Here is a 20,757-nt window from a genome sequence, read left to right on the forward strand (position 1 = left end):
GAGGTAATCCAGCTAGAGTCGAAGCAGAGCAACGGTTCTTGGTTGTGGTTTTGATTCGAGTTCCGACGGTGATTATCAGTGAGTTCTGATGGTGATTATAGGCTGCTAATTTCCGATCGAAGGAGAGCAAGCAGTTTCGACTCGAAATTGTACGCGGATTCCGTTCGAAGAGACGGATTCCTCCGACTTCTTTGCTGGTGAGTTTCGACACCCTAGGGTGCTAATTTCCAAGTCGGAAGGCATTTGAGGCGAGAATATGAGGCTTGGCAGCAGGCAAGCCAAGAGGTCGCGACTGGTGTAGGAGTTCCAAGAGATCGCGGTTGTGTAGCGAGGTTCGGTTGGAAGACAACGAAGGAAGGGTGGTCTACGACCACTGAAGTGCGACTATTGAGGCAAGTGTGAGTTCGTCGGAGGTGAAGCGGGTGACCCAGAGAGTTGCTACCAGACCGATAAGCTTCCTGTAGGCATGGCTGGGTGTTGTGGTTTTGATTGAGATATTCCGATTGGAGTTTTGTGGGGTACTGCCGTTTTGATTGGTCAGTGATTTCGACTCAGACGGTAAGAAGTGGATATGGGCGACCTCTTAAACCCATTGTAGTTGCTACTAGATTTCGGAAATACCAGAGGCGAGCGCAATTGGGCTGGGAGCTTGTGGATGGTGATTGGGTGGCAACCGGTGCAAGGAGGAATTGGGCTTCGATTGATCGAGCAGCAATTCCGATCGAAGCTGCTAGAACAAGGTGATTTAGCTCATCTAACTCCAACGAGCCAGGTGATTGTCGGTACTTTGGGCGATCCAGGAAGAGGACCCAGATCTGAGGTGCTGAAATTCAGATCTAGGATTGCTGTTAGGGCTGCTGCGTTGATCGGGAGGTGGCTCTCGGTTAGGTTCCGACGCTCCTTGACAGTTAATTTCTGATTATTCATAGGCTGTTACTTCTTGATGGCTCTCGGTTCGAATTGGTGGAAAGGAAAAACAGATTTGGTAAAATTCGTAGTTGGTCAATCAACATAGCAATCGGATTCAAGCTGCCAATTGCTAAGTTAGAAGCGGGAAGTGTGAGGAATTATGATGGAAAGGGCTGCGTTTTCTTGGCCTATTGCTTTTCCAGCCAGTGAGATTTCAGCCAAGAGGAGTAGTGCACACACGAGGACATTGGAGTCTCAGTCGCAGCAAAAGGGTGCTGTATTTTCAGGGGGATGACTTGATCGTGAGGCCATTGGGAGCAGTGCATACATGGAGCAGATGAGCCCTAAATTGCGGCAAAAGAATGCTTCATTTCCAGCTGGAATGGAGCCTCAATGGCAGCCAAAGAAGGCTGCATTTTCAGTTGGCAGCAACAAGGAACATAAGAAGGGGATCAATCAATTGGACAAAGGAACCAGCAATGGGTTTGATGAAGAGTGCAAGGAATTCGGTCGAATGTTCCGCGAGAAACTACAAGAGTTTGCAATGATACTGATTAAGAAGTATCATTACAACTTTCCAGCGGAATACTTTGATGATTATCACGGAAGTTTTAATAAAGAAGAATTCCTAAAAAATGGAGCAAACAAGGAAGCAAGGAGCATTGATCATTTTATGGAAGAGTTGGAGCATGAATTAGAAATAAAGGAAAGGTGGAACCAGGAGCGTGGTGAACATTGCAGTGAAAATTCTGCCCCATCCAACAGAAATGATGAGCTGCTAGATGATTTTAAACCAGATGGGAAGCCTGGATCAGTTGATAATGAGCTACAAGCTACCAAGCTTAAGGTTGGGAATTTGTCTCCTCAGGTGGTTGAAAATTCAGTTGTTAAACAAGCGATAAATCATGTTGGGACTAAAGAACCATTGGCTGGAACTGAAGAAAACTTGTCAAGGGTAACTAATGATTCTGAAGAAGCAAAGAGAGGTTATAAAGACATCAGTTTAGGTCAAATTTTGCAAGAGAAAGAAGCTAAAAATTGTGTTGAGAATCAGTCTACAAATCAGATTGATGATGAGAATTGCTATGAAGATAGCCTACTTGTAGCTGAAATATCTTTCAATTTTGTGAAGGTGTGTAGAACTAATCCTAAAATGTGCCGAAATGTTGCTGTAATTTTGAGGTTGATGAGCAACATCAATTGAAGGCTGAAGGACCACAAGTTTCAGCTTTTGCTTGTGACCAGAAGTAGCTAAATTCAATGAAGGCACTAGATGAGGATATATTGACTGGATTTGGCATCATATTGGATCCTCAATCTATGGGTACAAGCTGTCTTAATTTGGTAGCTATCACCAACCCACGGAAAATGGTATGCCGCTCCTTGGAGGAAGATGCAACTTTGATTGCACTGATTATCAGTTCTGTTTCAGCTGAGGAGTATCCAAGAACAAAGAAGAAGCGGCCTAGAAAGGGAATGATAAAAGAAGGAACAACCAAGCTAGAGAGAGTTGGTATTGGTTGGGGAGTAATGGCTAAATTGTTGTAAGTTCTCGGGGATAAAAACTCTCTCAAGGAGGGGGGAGTTGTCATGACCCAAGTAGTAAGTAAAGGGCAATATAATAATAGTATTATAATAATAGTTAGGAGATATTTTAGAAGCACATGGGGTGCATGTGCTAGGCCGTTATTGAGCTTGTAATGCCTATATAAGGCTACTACTATTGGTTTGTTGGGGTATGCTGAAAAATTATGAAATTGAAATTCTAATTTCTTCTCTACCATTCTTCCTCTCTCGTTCTTCTTCCTCTCTCTTATGTTCTTCTATTTCTCCCTCTCTTTCTTCTCATTTTCTTCCCCAAATCTGTCAATTCTTAGTTCTAAATTTGCCGATTTCAGCCCGTTATGAACCCTAGGTTCATGACAGTGGCTTTGTACAGTTATCCTTGATAGTATTCACTGAGGATTCTCTCTCAAGATATGCCTGTAAATATTAGCTTGAAATATAATAAATTGGTCTGAGCTGTATAGAATGGGATTAATTAAGGAAGCAGGAGAAGTTCCATTACCCCAGTGGATCTGGTGGTAAGCAGTTCTACAAGCAGTGTCTCACCTCTGGGTGGGCTGTCCTTGGTGATGTAATGTGATTGAAACACCTAATGCAATACTTTAAAAAAAAAAAACATAGCACTTTTTTTTTCCCACATTTTTTTGGTAATGGTGAAAGAATCAATTAAATTGCAAGAGAGCAGTATATACATGATACATACTGAAATCACAGGAACAATGAGAACTTCACGAGAAACAGTTTTCTCAAATCACCTCTACAGTGACAAATGAAATCAGAGTTTTAGAGAAATAGGGATGTTCAAATAGACAGAAAAATTGAATCGAATTAGGTTGAAAAACCTAGTCCTGGGAACAAGTTTGAAAAATTGATTATTGATTCAACTTCAGTTTTCTATCGAATACTGAATAAATTACTATATATATAACATTGTTTGGTAATACAATAATAATATGTATTATTATATTTTTGCTGTAAATGTAATAATATATGTGAGAATCCCACATCGCCTCAACAAGGGAGACCTGGGCTATATATAAGGAGGAGGATCCCTCCACCTGCTAAGCTGGCTTTTCAGGTTGGAGTTCTACCTCTGACTTCTTACATGATATCAGAGTCAACCCTTGGTTGGGGGACTACCCTAGGTCATGGTCATGGACCAGTACCCTGCCCGATCACCTAGGCATGTATCAGTTACTGAAGAAGATTCGGCGGGGGGGGGGGAGTGTGAGAATCCCACATCGTCTCAGCAAGGGAGACCTGGGCTATATATAAGGAGGAGGATCCCTCCACCTGTTAAGCTGACTTTTCAGGTTGAAGTTCTACCTCTGACTTCTCACAATATATATTTTAGTTAGATTGTTATAAAAAATAAATTATTATCAAAAAATAAATTGTTATAAAAAATGTAATAAGAAATTATTATATTTTTGCTATAAGTGGAAATCTAGCATATACTTCAATTTCAGAAATTGTTATAAATTTTTTTGAGAATACTCTAAATTCTTCATCCAAAATGCCCTCCATGTAATGGTCAGACAATAAAGTCCACAAATTAAGCTTAAGCCAGATCTCACTGCAGTACTTTGTGATGTCATTGAGGTAATAACTGAGAGTTGATTTGTCTGGCAATCAGATGATTACGAAATGTATAGTGAATTTGCTTCCATTTTCTCCCTTCTATTGAGGGCAGGGTTGCACTGTTTCTTTTTCACAAACCATTGGTCATTTGTCATTTGATTTTGACTCTGTACCATGCTCTCTAAGAACTTATTTGGTTACTTAACTTATTATTCATAAGAAAGTGAGAAAGAAAAAGATTATGAACTTGGTAGTCTACCTGAAAAGACTACCTGCTCTAAATAAAGTCAGTTATCATCATTGCTGAAAGTCTCTCGGTTTGGTAAGAAGCAATGAACTCAGTTAATGCATCATGTGGTTTGTACTGAATGTAAAAAATTGACAACCATGCAGTGAATTCTTGCAAGTGATTTACAACTATTCATTGGATGTTAAACCATGCATGTCAGGAAACAAACTTTAAAACTTGTTATTGTTTGTGATGATTGTGTTCCTTGGGTTTGGTATGTATGTGCATCTTACGAATTTCCTATGCATCTTTAAATCTAAAATTACAACCTTTTATGGTCTATTCTTTGAATGTTTTTAGTTGCTTTCCCTGTGTACCATCAACATGTCTGTAGTACTCTCGAGTCTCACATTTTTATGGTATATGTTGGCATGGCAGTCTATGTATTGCCATAGTGTGCAGTTAGCATTATGGACAGCTCTTAGCATTTAGTTATCTTGCAGATAGGATCAAACCCTCAGACGTTGGTCTTGAGCAGGAGGCGCAATTAGTACGTGCGTGGACGGGTTCTGTGCAAGGGCGCAATGGGAATCTTCATTCTCAGCCACCCATCAAATACCTGCATTTGCACGAATGTGAAGACTTCTCTGTAAGTCCTGTGGATAGAATGTGCTTAATATGAAATGTTGTAAACTAAATCATTGAACCCATTGCTTCCTGATTTTTTTTTGTAGATGGGAATATTCTGCTTGCCTCCTTCCTCTATGATTCCTCTTCATAATCATCCTGGAATGACTGTGTTGAGCAAACTTCTTTATGGTACAATGCTTGTAAGGTCATTTGATTGGGTTGATGTGCCTGTACCTTCTGATGAAATCCAAGGTTGGTTTGTTTTTGGCAATCATAAATTCTGTTTTTACAATGTTAACTGGTTCTGGGGTGCTGAAATTGTGGTTAGTTCATTTAAGGTTTAGGTAGAAGTTGGTTTGACACATTTCTTTAGTGGATTGAAACTTTTGATGGACTAAAACTTCTTATTTTATTAATCCAAACTCTGTAATAATGCTTGCCTGACGGAAGATTGAGTGGACTCTTTAAAATGTGTAAAACCAACTTCTTAGGCTGTTGAAATGCTATCATGAGGGTTGACAAGGGTGCTAAAATTTATGGTGAGATTGCTCTGTATGCTAGCTTTCATGTGGAGGCTGGACCTGCCTTCTGGTGGGAAAGTTATTTGGAAGGATGGTGCGATCACAATTCTCCTCTTTTCAAACTGTAAAGCTTTCCTCTTGTAGTGTGAGATTGGAAATTTGGAGTTTGTTGCTTCTTGTTTGGGACTTGGGTTGTGCCATTCCATAGACGAGTTTTTAGCCTATGGAGTTGTGTTTATATGAGGTGTTTGTGGGCACATTTGTCTATTTTGACAGTAGCATGCCTTTTGTCATTGCATCATTATCTCCAGAACCTGGGAACTGTCTGCATAGTGGAATGATTATGGGCCAATGAAACATCTCCCCAGATGTTTATGACTCCCTAGGAGGCTGAACACACTGGTTGAGAGAAGGCTAATACTAGATGCCTTCCCTCTGCAGCCCCTCCATAGATAACTATGCATATTATGAAAAAACTGTCTTCAAGAAGTTAAACCCTTTAGAAGAATAACCTGAAAAACTACTGACCATGGGAAGTTACCAAAAACTTCATAAAAGCCACAATTGAAAATGAAAATTGTCTCTTTAAATATAAGACAAACAAAATCTAGCTTTCTAAACTTAAAGGTATTCCACACTCTTTCATGCCAATATGCCACATAACACAAAAAAGAAATAATACTCCAAGAAGCCTCTCCTTCTCCAATTCAAAGAATCCTAGCCCCATGAGTAGAGAATATCATAGTAGCTGGGTTCACCCTCAGAAACTGAAAAAAGGAAATGCTCAAAATAATTCAAGTTACCATTGAGTGTAGCAGAAAATGATTAATGAACTCTGCATCCATCTTATAGAGATAATAGCAATTAGTCATAAATTGACCTTGCTTCGTCTGATTATTAGACCGAACAATGGCACTAAGAGATGTTGAACAAATACAAAAAAAAAAAAAAAAAAAAAAAAAAAAAGCCACCCTTGGAATGAATGTCAATCTCTATAAGATTTTCCAAAGGAATCCGATTTATCATTTTAGATAGCCTCATAAAATGGATGGTCTGGAAAAGGCACCATACTTGGATGCCTCCAGACCTATATGTCCTCGCCTGCATTACAATGAGTATGCCAATCTTTTTCTCTCAAAAAGGAAGAAAGAAAGGAAACTATCATGAAGTCTTTTTCCCAGCCATGAAGATTCAACCTGAATTGTGTGGACCAGGAGAAATCAGAACTTACAGCAGGAAGCCTATTCCTAGTCAATTGAGGCAGCTCAAGGAATAAATCAGTCAAAGGTCTAGGATATGTCAGCTATTTGTCTAGAATCTAATTCTAATCCACTCAAAACCTTGAAGGAGGTAAATTATCTTCCCAAACCTTGATGGGGATAAACTCAAAAAGTCTTCTCAGACCATAATATACCCGCAACCCAACCCCATTAGGAGTGCTAATGAAGTTACCATTGCTGTACCCTTTCTTATTGCACAAGAAACATGCCATTGAGGCAATTAAGCTTGAACTTTAGCCTTACAAAACCTTAACCATAATATAATATAGTGTACTCAGCCAAGATCCATAAAACATGCCATATAGGCATGCACACAATATCAATAGCTTAATGCTCAATCCTATACTTATCCCCTGTGTTTTCAGTCATAAAGCAGCAATTGAGCAATGACTATCACCACAGCTATGTGGATCATCAAATAATGTGCAGCATGTGCTTAATGAGCAAAGCTGCCAGTAACAAGCAATAATAACATGCGTTGCCTTGCCTGCTTGAATTTCTATGGTTATAAAGCTTACACATTCTGATGTGACATGGAAGCCTCAAAACTCTTTCTACAAGCTATGCATTTCTAGAAGGCATACTGATAAGTGAGTCCCATTGCAATAGTACTTCCAAGAGATGGCTCTTCATTAAGTGCTTGATGTACTAATAGCAAGACAACCAGTTAACAAATAAGGCCACAAGACACTTTGTTAAGCACATCCATGCTAGCGAAGCCTCAAAATATGTAGACATGTCCAAACCCAGAAACACTGCAGTGCAAGGGACATGCATGCCTGGTAGCACTTCTTGGCATATAGAACCTGATTAGTTCAAGTCATTGTGTACTACAGATGTCAATGCACATATTAGAACTTTCATCCTTTAGGTGTTCTTCACTCTCTTGATGCTTCCCCTTAGACGTCACCCTCCTTATAGCTAGACAATCCTCATGGAAATCCATAGCCAACTCCCAAGCTACGGTCATGGGTGTCCTAATGATCAATATGTACTAATCATGTTTTCTTATAATTAATTTTCAACTTAAAGTTTTATTTGTTAAGTGATGTTAACTATGGTCATGGGTGTCTAATGCATTCAAGAATGCCTGGTGCTAAAGAAAGTTCAAAAAAAATAATAGGATAATTTCAACACAAGTGTTTGACAAATATTTGCAAGTGTTTGTTTGGTGTTGATGTCTAACACAATACAACATATTTAATATTTTCATAGGTATTTGCCCCTAAACTGCCAGCACTTACATGTTACACCAGGGAGAATAAAGAGCCAATTTTGGCTGTGCAGTAGGCGATTTTCCCCCCCCTTTTAGGCTAATCATTGAGAGAGGATTTTACTTGACAACGAAAGCTATTCTCTGTTGCAAATCAGATTTTTTTTTTCTATGATTTTTTTTCTTTTTTGGCTAATCATAGAAAATAAAATTACATCCTTGTTCCTTAAAAATCTAATGGCAGATCTTCCTCTTATCCTCATCGTTGTTGTTGCTCAGCCACTATCATTGTCCTGTCATCTTTCTCTTAACACCATCATTGTTGTCGCCATCTATGTTCAGCATTAGAGTCAACTGCAATGGCCACCATCACTGTCCAAGCACCTAGGAATCCTATTAAGAAAAAGGCAATTGTGGAACTATCCATTTAAACAACTGAAATCATGCAAATCCCCAAATAACCAAAGAGATAAAATCAAGCACCAATAGAAGAGTGATTGGTTGAAATGTATAAAACATTAATTGAAAATTACCAATTACAGTTTTATCATTTTAGTAATTTAAATAACAACTTTTGCATTCCATAAAAGTTAAAAAGTTTTTATAATTAAAAGTAGTATTTAATCTTTAAAAAAATCTATAAAACACTTTTACATCAAATCCATATAATAATAAGAACCAGTCTATCAGTGTTCGGTGTAGTAATTTTATAATTAAAAGGAACTTTTTCAACTAAACACATATAACAATCCTAAAGCTGCTTTCTAAACTTAAAACTACTTTTTCCATAAAGTTGGTCAACACATAATCGTTATATCTATTGAGAAGTCTAATGAAGAGATAAAAAAGAAGAGACATTGTGTAATAAGTAGATATATTGGGATTACCGCCTTTGCGCGGTCCCCCGCCGTTCGTGCCCTTGATTTCGGTAGAGGAGGTAAATCGTAGGCGGGCCTTTGGCACTTGCTTAAGTAGAGTATCGAACTTGTGTCCTATTAGTACTAATTCTAGCATATTACTTGCCCGCCATTTGACCTATATGCACTGGGGCAATAAATAGATATATTGACATCATGCAAGACATTTATAAGGGAATCATGACCATAATGAGAAAATCATTAGGAGATAGTAGTATTTTCCTATTGCTTAGGGTTTATTTATTCAGGTTTTTGTTTAACATCTTATTTATTTGTGTTCTGGAAGAATTGGCTAGGCATGTATAAGATGTTTTGCCATATGGTATATTATTTATTGAGACACTAGCTGACCCAAGGGCTGGCAGAAGGGATCTGCATTCCCTTTCCCCTAAGTTGACTAAATTCTTTTAGAGCCCTGTAAAATTCTGGTTATCTATGAATGACGTTGTGTATTGGCTCTCCAAAATTTAGACATTTCACTTTAGTCCCTTGAAGAAATTTTACTTCATTCCTCCTACAAAATTCTACGTTGTCCTCTCACTTTATGCCCAATTCAATGATATTGAAACCAAAGCAAGAAAGAAGAGGTAGTTGGTATTGAAGACCAAGATGTACCCTAGAGTGAGCAGTTTTTGGTACCTAGGCTGTATCCGACATAAGGATGCATGGGTTGATGATGATGGGACTCCTGTAGTGAGCAAAAATGTGTCACAGACGAAGGGCACTATTGTAATTAGTGGTGGGATAAGGCTGTAATTAGGAGTTGGTATATTTGTAATTAGAGCCCAAGCACACATGGCCACTTGGGTCCTAACAGCCGAGAGTTGTTTTCAGAACTCTCTAGAGTGTAACTAACTCTCCTATAAAAAAGAAACTCTCGAGAGGATGGGGATCATGTGTGGTTTATTCCACTAATCTTTTCCCTCCTCCTACTCAATTCTCTCTCTCTAATTCTCTGGGTTCTTCTCTCCCACCAATTCTCTTCTCTTCCTTAATTACGGAAGAGACCCCTTGTTAGATCTCGGATCTGACAAAATGAATGTAGATGCAATGAGAATACTAAAAATTTAATGTGTGGAAGAATTAGGGGGGATAGGACTGGGAACAGACAATACTTGAGATGACAGGGGTAGTATTTATCGAAGATGAAATGAAGAAAATTAAATAAAATGGTTTAGGCATGAAGAAAGAAACCAATAGATGTCTTTTTTCAGATAAGTAACAATGTGTGTGTAATAAGTAATGCTAGAGGAATGTGGGGACCAAATATAATTGGGGAAAAATAATTTACTTGGGTAGAGATAATACAAAAGAGCCATGATTTTGGTCTTACTAAAATTACGCCCTTAATTGTGTGGACTGGATAAGAGTTATCTATGTAGCCAATCTCAAGTAGTTGGGAAAATGTTTGACTTGGTTGGATTGAGTATGTTTTGTGTTAACATTGGCTGTTATATATTCCTTACATGTATGCTGTGTATTGAGCTTGACTTGACCATCCACATAGACATTTTGGCCTGGAGTAGCCTCATGTTACCCTGGAATGCTTTGAACAATTACAGAAAATACTCGACTTTATAAAGTACTCAATTTTATCACAGCTTAATGTAATGTTGGCACGGTTAATCAAAAGGATTACTTTGTCAAGTTTCTTAGGGAATTCAACCTGGTCTTGTTGTATTACAGCACAATGAATTCAGGTAAATGCACATGAATAGAATCAATATTTGAAATTTTGGTGCAACTTCAATGGGCTTAAAGGGAAGTTTAGAACTGTTTTATTGTCCGTTGAGATCATTAGTAAAGTTAGGAAAGATTGAAGGTGACATTACTATATTTCTGCACTTGTTGGAAGAAATGAGAATCTATTGTTTGGTTCTTTTACGAAGTAAGCCCTATGAAAAACTTTACCTTCATAAAAGAGTTTACAAAACTATCTTGGTTTTAGGGTTGGCAGTAGAATGTTAACCTGATTGTCTGCAAGTTTGTATAAGAAACAAATGCAATTTTCAAGACTCTAAATGGAGATAATTAGAGGAAGGTAATATCTTAAACTATTTATTGATTTTTGAGTCTCCATGGATAGCTATTAATTAGAGGTGGTTTGTGTGTTGTTCATAGGGATTAATTCTTGACGATGAAACTGCAGAATTTTCTTCTGTCATATATTGTTGTGAACTTGTAATTGCATATAATGTCTGCCACTCTGTTGCTCGGTTCAGATTCTTTTTCATGCCATCTGGCTCTAATTTTCAATTTATTTAGATATTGACAAAATCGTTCAGATTCTCTTTCATGCCATCTGGCTCTAATTTTCAATTTATTTAGATATTGACAAAATCATTAGAGGTTCCTGTTGCAGCGAGACCTGTGAAGCTTGTTAGAAGTGGTGAGATGAGGGCACCCTGTGAAACAACTACTCTCTATCCAGCGAGTGGAGGCAACCTTCATTCTTTCAAAGCTGTTACTCCATGTGCCATCTTTGACATCCTGTCTCCGCCTTATTCTGCCCAGGATGGACGGGACTGTACGTACTTCCGGAGGTCTCCAAGGGCAGATCTTCCAGGTAATAGAATTAGTGTACATAATGCATAATTTGTGATTCATTAGATGAAAATATATAACCTTTTCTAACTGGAGAATTTATCTATTCTTTGATTTCTTATTTTATTCTTTCTGGTGTTTCTTTTTTTCTTTTTCCTGAAGGTACTGTTGAAGTGGATGGGTCGACAGTGGATGTGACTTGGTTGGAACAATTCCAACCCCCAGACGACTTTGTGATTCGGAGAGGGCAGTACAAGGGTCGTCCAATTAAAATTTGAGGGTTCTTGTTTTGGTGTTCACGTTTCTTTAAATGAAATGAGCACGTTGCTTGGGTAGTTTGAGGTGAATTCTGGAATTGAGTTGTCAATAGCCATAACAATAATTAATTTTGTTGGCTATAAGTTAGGCATTAGACCTGTACATATCATATATAGTTACTTGATGTAGTGACCTCAGTTTTAACAATTTGAACACGAACAAAGTTTGAAATAATTGTAGCTTTTGTTTCCTTATCATCAGCAATCTTTTGTTTTGTTATGATAAGAAGGAAAAAATTTATTTGTTTCACCTCTGCTTCTGGTCTGTAGGTCGGGTAGGTTAATAGACTTGTGAAACCGACCAACATTTTTGGATGATGATAGTAGAGCTTGTTGGATTTCACTGCATCGATTATTTTGCTTTAGCAGTCAAGATTTTCTTTCAGGGCTTGGAATCTGTTTCTTTTTCCTTTCCTTGTCTGTCTTACTGTTTTGGTCTGAAGGGGATGTGTTTAGGGCTGGCCTGTGGCTTCCATGACCATCCGTACCGTAGTCATGCCCTGGTTCAAGTGGCCTGAAATGATGGAACTCAACTCTTGGTGTTCTCTGAAACCCCTTTTTTGTTCCCTAATGCTTCCCTGCTCTATAGTTTGCCCCCCCCCCCTTTTAATCACAATCAATATCTGTAGTTCTTACTCTGAAGAAAAAGATCGAGCTGATGGCCACTGGTTTCTTGGGATTGCAAGTTCAAACCTAATGGCTGTTGCCCTTGTATGGGGGTGGGCCGAACCTAGGCCTTGGAACTCCTCAACGCCACCACATACGTTCAACGAACCCTCACAGCCTCTCGTCCCCTCGGTCGAGATCTAGTGTACAGTTATGACTCATAAACTTGGTCTCGTGGGGGCTGAACTCGGTTAGATGTTAACAAGGTTATATCTTGGGAGGCTGCACCCAGGTGTGGATTCAGAAATTTCTGCAAGGAGAGGTTGAAATTTTTTGTTAATATGTAAAATTGTACATCACAAATTTATTTTGGAATGGGTTATAATTTTTTTTAGACTAATTTATATTTAAAAATTATTTTTTATATTAAAAAATTAATTTTAATTGTGAGCTGCCATAGAACGATCACACCCTTGCCTATCCCTTTGAACTAGAAAAAAGAAACAGAATATGCTGCTATTCAGGACATTTCAAGTTCTTGGATGAGACTGTTCCAGCTTAGTGAGAAGCTTCAAAAGAGAGGGCATCTACTCTTTTCCTTTCCTTTCCTTTATGCCCCAATCTTTTTCCGCTTGAGCCTGTATGGAAAACTCTGATTCTGAAAGGTCCTCTGCCTTAAAAATCTTCTCCAGGATGGGGGTAGCTGAGATAGTTTAAAGCTTGATGAAGAGCTGTTGATTCTTGGCATTAGCAAGCATTATCCTTGTTTGTGATGAAAGTTGGGATATTATTTCTAAGATTTCTAAGTGTTGTTGTTAAAGATATAATAATAAATTTATAAATATTAGAGAGTGTTCATCTTAAGGTTCTAGTCTCCAAGAAAGTTGTAAAATATAAGAAAGTTAGGGCACGACATATTTCTTGCGTGTATCTTTCGATTTTCATGTAAGTTTATGTCAAAAAATAGAGAAATATTCAAGTAATTTGTATAGGAATTATTGCACACCTCAATTGGTGGGATGACTCCATGTTTATAAAGGTTAAGATTGACAAGTGGAAGAGAATGCGTTTTTTAAAATTATTTGTTCTTAATTTTTAGGTAATATTTGAAAAATGAGTTAGCTTATTCTTTATAAGTCATAATTCGGATGGTCCATTAAAGACTATATATCTAGGATTAGGAAGGGGTACTTGGGATGAGTTTCTAGAAATATCCGAATAAGTCTCATAAAGAGTCTAATGACAATTACTTTATCGCAAAGGCCTCTAGGGTTTTTCTTTTTGGACTTCTTTCTCTTTGTCAATTTTCTTGGGCACAACATTAAGTGTTTTTGCTTTTCTAGAGTGTGATGAATAGTAGGCTTTTTTAATTACAGTATTTATATTTATATTTTATTCATTTTATTTATTTTTCAGACGTCAGATTGTCAAAAGTTAAAACTTAAAAAATATCATTGTTTTCATATGATTATTTCCTATGAAATTTTGTGAAAATAGCAAAAATAATTCTGGTAAAAAATGGAAATTAAATAATATATGGATGATATTTTTATAAATATGAATCTTCATCATATATTTTCCTTAAAAATGAATTATCTATTCTATTTATTTATTATTTAAGCAAACAATCATTTTGATATACCAAAATATTAAACTTCTCAAAATAATATTTAAATTTTGTTATTTCAAAAGTGCTCATGCTAGTTATTTATTAGATATTATAATAAATTTAAATAAAAACTAATATTTACATTTTTAAATTTAAATAACTGTCAATTTACACATCCATTAATTAAGATTGATTTTAAAAAAAAACTAAATTACAATTACCATGTAGCACCTCGAAGCGTTTTCATTTTTTTTTTTTTATCATTATTACCCACAAAATATAAGAAATTTTTAAAAATAAAAAAACAAAATACTACATACTTTAGACTTTTTAATAAAGTATTATAAATTTTACACTTAGATATCAAAGCACGTCCTTAAAAAAAGTGAGCATAAAACTCGGCTCTCATAGGAAGGAGCAAATCGGCATTACGCTGCTTTGCAAAAATGCAAACTTGTGAATATTAAAGTGTATGGGAGCCTTGGAATGGATAAAGATTAGTTTTTATAAAAAGTAAAACTGGCTTTTACGAATTCCTCTTTAAATAAATAAGTAAATTTTTATATGGACGCCTTTCAGCAACATGGACAATAAATAGTTAATCAATGTGTTTATTAATTTAAAAATTATAGTATTTTGTTAAATTATTTAAAAATTTATAATATTTTTAGAAACTCCTCCAACAACAATAAACCGTGTTACCAGTAATTAATTGCATACTTACAATATATAGATATATATCGAACTCCTTTTGCTTCATCCTTCAGCAGCCTCCACCACCGCCTCTGCGTCTCTTGGAAGAGGGGTTCTCTGAATCATCAACACATAAAAGCAAATATATAGCGGCCCTCTCTCGAATAATCCCGCTAGCAAAAGAAATTCGAAAGAAGGTCATCACAAAATGGATACAGAAATAATAACCCGAATCTATCACCTATTTTTTTTTTTTTTTAACTTGCTTATTGATCATCAGGAGCCAAAATAATACATCTTCACATTTGCTCACTATTGATAGGAGTTCCAAATAAATATTACACACCCTTTACATTATCATTTTGGGCTTACCGCCCATACATTTTTCAAATAAAGGGCATTAAGGTTCTAACAACAAATTGAACCCTCTATTTCCTGCCCTCAACATTACACCCATAGATTTTGAGGCTGAGACATCCCTGTACACAACTAAACCCGGGCTCTAGCCTCATTTGGACTCGCCCTCAGCAATAGCTTATCCCTTATCTGGAATGACAGGAATAAGCAATGTGAACTACAAGGCTCAGCAAGTATATATATACAACAATAAAGACAATAGAGTCAAGGCATGGATAAACCAAAATGGAATAGACCCGACTTTCCAAGTACGAGTGACATTTCCCATTAGATCCCATCATTATTATCATTCCCATGCCATTGTCATTATGCACTTTATGCATAATTTCATTTCTTAATCATTATGATCATTTTCATGCTATTGGCATTATACAATTCATGCATCATTTCATTTCTCAATCATTATAATCATTTCCATGCTATTGGCATTATGCAATTTATGCATCATTTCATCTCTCAATCATTATGATCATTTTCATGCCATTGGCATTATGCATTTTATGCATTATTTTATTTCTCATGAATATATATACTTTTATGCAGCACATCGGCCCTCAAGGTCTTTCATTCACATGTATGCATACATATACATAGAAAAATCATTTAGCCATTCACTTAGCTTGAGCATCGCCTACTGGGTTTATGACCACCTTACCCGCGTCAGGCGCTCCTTAGGATATCATTTTCTCACCCGCGATATATAGCCGCCGCGCAAAATAATAAGTGCGCAAATAATAATATCATGTAATGCTCATGTAAATTTTAAGTAAACATATCAAACATGCTTTATTATTAGCAATGTTCTCCTCATAATCATCATGTGCACTTAGCCATTTCAAGATTATATCCACACATGAGTGATTAGTGGTTAATTTTATAAAAATTTTGTTATAATTATACCCTTCTTTTGATCTTAAAAATAGTTTAAATTAGATATTAATATATATTTTATGGTTATATGCAAGTTTAAATTGAAAAATGAATGAAATGAAATTTTAAAGTAAAATTTAATAATAATAATAATAATATATAAAATTATATATAATACATATACATCATTATATGCATTCATGTAATATATATAATATAATATAATATATATATATATGTGCCATGTGTAATACATATATATAATATATAATTTATTAATAATATTAAATTATTTTTATTTTTTTTTAGGCATGAAGAATTAAAGCCCATGAAGACTTAAAGTCCATGAAGAATTCAAGTCCATGAAGAAATCAAACCCATGGAAAAATCAAGCCCATGAAGAATTAAAGTCCATGAAGAAATCAAGCCCATGAAGAATTAAGGCCCAATTTGAGCAACCCATGGAAGATATTATTTGGAGAAGGCCCAAGGATTATTTTTAATCCTAATAAAGATTAAAAACCAATTTATAGAAATCTATTTTTATTTTTTATGTGAGAGCTTTATTAGGTGTGTTTTTTTAGCTAAAATCCATTTAACTATTAGGTGGATATTATAGCTAAAATCCATTTAACTTTATGAATGCTTTATTAGGTATGTATTTTAGCTAAAATCCATTTAATATTAGGTGTGTATTATAGCTAAAATCCATTTAACTTTAAGTGTGTGAGTGCCCATTAGATATAATTATGTCTAGTTGAATAATTGAAATTGTGTGGTTTGTATTGCATCTTGTGGCCTATAAATAGATCACTTGATTGCATTTGTAAGTGTGATTATTATTCTTGAATCAAAGTTTAGTTATTTCCTTAGAATTCTCTCTTTGAGAATTGCTTTTGTTCTCTCTCATTTTCTTTAGTATTTTCTCTTGTGATCTTACTTTCTTCCTTTCTTCCTTTCTTCTTTTAAATTCTTATGTCATTTATTATTACTTTATTATTCACCGCCTAAATGGACGGTTAGTTTATGCCTTTAAATTCTTGCAATTTTAATTCTTGTCATTTAATTGTTCACCGCCTAAATGGACGGTTAGTTTATGCCTTTAAATTCTTGCAATTTTAATTCTTGTATTTTAATTATCTACCGCCTAAATGGCCGGCTAGTTTCTTCTATTTTAATTCCTGTCATTTAAATTCTGTTATTTAAATTATGTCATTTAAATTGTTGTCAATTAATTTAATAGAGATGAGTAGCTAAATCTAATCTTGGGTTAAGGCAAGGACAGTGTCTAACGCCAATGATTCCCAAAGAAAGCTACGCTTTAAATGAGTAACATTGGTTTAAACTTCAATATGAGTTTGTTTTGATTATTGAAAAATCACTAGGTTTGGATTGGAGCGTAAACCTAACTTAGAGCTTTCATGTCACGCATGAGAGTTACTAGAACTGGAAACGCTATCATACCCAAACCCGGATGATTAATTTAGTTGTTTTGTGTATTAATTGTAATTAAATTTATGGTAGTTTTTTAAATTAGAATCCCGCATATCATGTATGGGGATTGCTTAAACTAAAGCTATCATTATCTTTAATTGCATTTAATAACAAATCCTCATATATGAAATTAAATTAATGTTGCTAATCTTTTATGCTAATATTTGGGAATCAACGGGTTGGCACTGAAATTGTCTTAACTCAAGTACTTTCCAATTTCATATTCTCACGTTTAGTATTTATTTCAACTTCTGTCTTGCTTTATTTTCTAGTATTTGTTATCTAAAAAAATTATAAAAAAATCATGTTATCAATCCATCTAAATGCGTGTGCGTGTGTGTGACATTCTTTTTTTTCTTTTGCCATAAATAAATCTCTCAGTGGACGACCTGGACTTATCCAGAAAGTATAAATTTAAATTTGAACTACAACTGCACTCGTACACTGACGAGTATAAACCTCTCGCCTAAATAAATAAATAAAATATAAAATTTTTATTGTGTTTTGTTTTGTGTTTTAATTGCAGGGTGAGAGTGCAGTCAATGAGCCAATGATATTTTCATCATATGATTTGGCATTATTCATTGAGATTCATTTCCATACCATAAATAGTAATACCATGCAATGCTCATGAAGGTTTTCAAGTAAACATATCGACTTGCTTCATTATTAGAAATGTTCTCATCATGATCATCGTACGCCCTTAGGCATTTCAAGATTATATCATTGCATGAGCTAATGGTATTTTTACCACGTGATTTAGCATTATTCATTGGGATTCATTTTTATACTATTTCTTAAGGTCAAACAAGTTGATTACATGAATTCACCATTTAAAAACTCATGATTTTCATCTTTAATTCCCACCATTAATTAACTTTCCCATTTTTGGGACACTTACATATCCACAAGATGATTTCGAAGCCAACTAAAACATCACAAGAGCTTTGGGGAAGAATTTCAAGTATTAGAAAAGAATCGGACCAAAAAGAAGGAGTCAATGTATTCTGTTAGTTGACCGAATGAAAAAGTTAGTCAACCGACTAAGGACTTAGTCAACTGATGAAAAAGAGTTAGTCGACTAAATAGGGACTTGGTCGATCGAGTAAAAACACTTGGTCGACTAACAGAAACTTAAATTATCACTTGGTCGACCGACTAAAATCACTTGGTCGACCGACTGAAACACTTGGTAGACTAACAGAGGCTTATATTATCACTTGGTCGACCGACTGAAATCACTTGGTCGACTAACAGCCTACTTGGTCAACCGACTAAAACACTTGATCGACCGACTGAAATACTTAGTTGACTAACAGAAGCTTAAATTATCACTTGGTCGACCGACTGAGATCACTTAGTCGACCGACTGAAATCACTTGGTCGACTAGCAGCTCACTTCGTCAACCGACTAAAACACTTGGTCGACCGACTGAAATACTTGATCGACTAACAGAAAGCAAAACATATACTTGGTCAACCGATTAAAATACTTGGTCAACCAATCAGAGAACAAAACACTTGCTTGGTCTTCTGATAGAAATATTTGGTCGACCAACTGAAGAACAAAACACAAACTTGGTCGACCAACAGAGGCCTGAAACTTAAAAATAACAACGATAACCCACAAAACTCAACCTCCCAAGCAAGATACACCAAATCTTGCTTCTCTAACATTCCTAATCAATCAAGTGTCATTCCTTTGAGAACTTAGGGTGAACTAAACCCTAATGAAAACTCACAAAAAGACCCATCAATGATAAAACACTAAGTTAAGGAAATGAGAAAATAATCCACTAATCAATATAAACTCATGATTAGATCTTCTAATAAAATAGAAGAATTCGAAGACAAGGAGACCAAGAAGGAAACCAACTTGACCCAAGAGAAAAATAACAAAAGTTTGCATTATCAAGGAGAATCAACGTGAACTTGTAATGTAAAAGAAATAAAGTAGAAACTTGCATAACCAAAAAGAAATGCAAGAAGAACTTGCCTTTAATGAAGAAAAACCCACGGAGAAGAATGCACCTAGCTGCAACTTCACTTCAAGCTTCCATGGACATCAAAATGGAGAAGAAGAAGAAGAAAGAGATGATCGATCGGGAGAAGGGGGAAGGAAAGAGAAAAAGACAAGAAAATAAAGAAAGCATGGGGGAAGGGATGGCCGCCCATCAACCTTCCAACCACTCCCTTTGGCCAAATTACAACTTTACCCCTCTCCTTTGCACACACACCACAAGCCATTAAACCCATTATGGTCAGTTACCTCTTTTTCTTTTCTTTTTCATTTTCCTTTCTACTCCATTATACTCATAAATTCATTTATAATAAAACTCATTTATGAAATTCCCTAATTGCCCTTACCTTTTTCAATAAAGCAAGGACCATTTGGTCACTTTGCATTTTATAATTCTTTTCTTCTTTTCTTTTAATCCACAAAATACAATTACATATATATATAATTTCATTTATTAAATTTCATCTCTCACATTTTACACATGGGCCTAAGCCCAATTCAAAAATCCACTCATACACTTACATAAGCCCAAGCCCAATTCATTGACTCAATTAATTATAATGGCCCATTTCCATTAACCCACCAAAAATGGCATCAACATAACATTAAGCCCAATAGGTTCCACAACCATACAACACTTGCCATATAAAAAGTCTCTCCTTGGGCTCAACCCAAGTTTCCAAAAAATCAATCCATAAATTTAATACATCATTTATTTATATAAATTTTGCCACATCAAGATATTCACATATATATAATTCTCATACCCTCTTTACTAATTGCCCAATTCATTTTAGACCCATAGGATTTCTCTAAACCCATCACATTCTTGGACTTTAAACACTTGCCCCAAATGGGCAACCCAATTCATGAATTTAAATACATAAATTTTGATACTTAAAAATATTTTTCAACATTCAATTTATTAGGACAAATCTCTAAATTTTTATAATTAAAATATTAATAAATTTCTAAATCCACTAACGAATAGTTACAAAATATGAGGATGGATATGATTGAGAGGGACATGGCAACCAGACCAAGCAAGAAACCGGCAGCCTGAACTGAATGGAACCCATTTCATATCTTCATTGCTACCCACCCACCCACCCACCAGTTGAACTAACTTTCTCACCACCATTTTTCTTCCTTAATTTTCCTTTTGGGATTGGCTGATAAGGACATGGATATATATACATATTGTTACAAACAAACAGAGATAGCGAAATCTCCAAACACAAACACACCGTCAAAATCTCACACAAATGAACTCACACGATCTGAAAAATTAAACGCAGCCGATATTGACAGTATTTTAAACATAAACCAGAAACAAGAGGC

General features: G+C 35.7%; 1 protein-coding gene across 4 annotated transcripts in view; it reads left to right on the forward strand.

Annotated features, from left to right (window-relative positions):
- LOC127811557 (plant cysteine oxidase 4-like) overlaps positions 1 to 12,050 on the forward strand; it is a 33,495-nt gene extending 21,445 nt beyond the window's left edge. For 3 of the 4 annotated variants that reach the window (XM_052351530.1, XM_052351531.1, XM_052351532.1), the window contains exons 3-6: positions 4,789 to 4,934; positions 5,020 to 5,167; positions 11,194 to 11,412; positions 11,553 to 12,050. In XM_052351530.1, the coding sequence (XP_052207490.1) occupies positions 4,789 to 4,934; positions 5,020 to 5,167; positions 11,194 to 11,412; positions 11,553 to 11,668 (629 nt within the window). In that variant the 3' untranslated portion in view covers positions 11,669 to 12,050. The remainder of the gene's footprint in view (positions 1 to 4,788; positions 4,935 to 5,019; positions 5,168 to 11,193; positions 11,413 to 11,552) is intronic. The other variant, XM_052351533.1, reaches the window with a different exon arrangement.
- The last annotated feature ends 8,707 nt before the right edge of the window (positions 12,051 to 20,757 follow it).

Source organism: Diospyros lotus, chromosome 10, assembly GCF_014633365.1.
Source record: "Diospyros lotus cultivar Yz01 chromosome 10, ASM1463336v1, whole genome shotgun sequence".
Lineage (NCBI taxonomy): Eukaryota > Viridiplantae > Streptophyta > Magnoliopsida > Ericales > Ebenaceae > Diospyros > Diospyros lotus.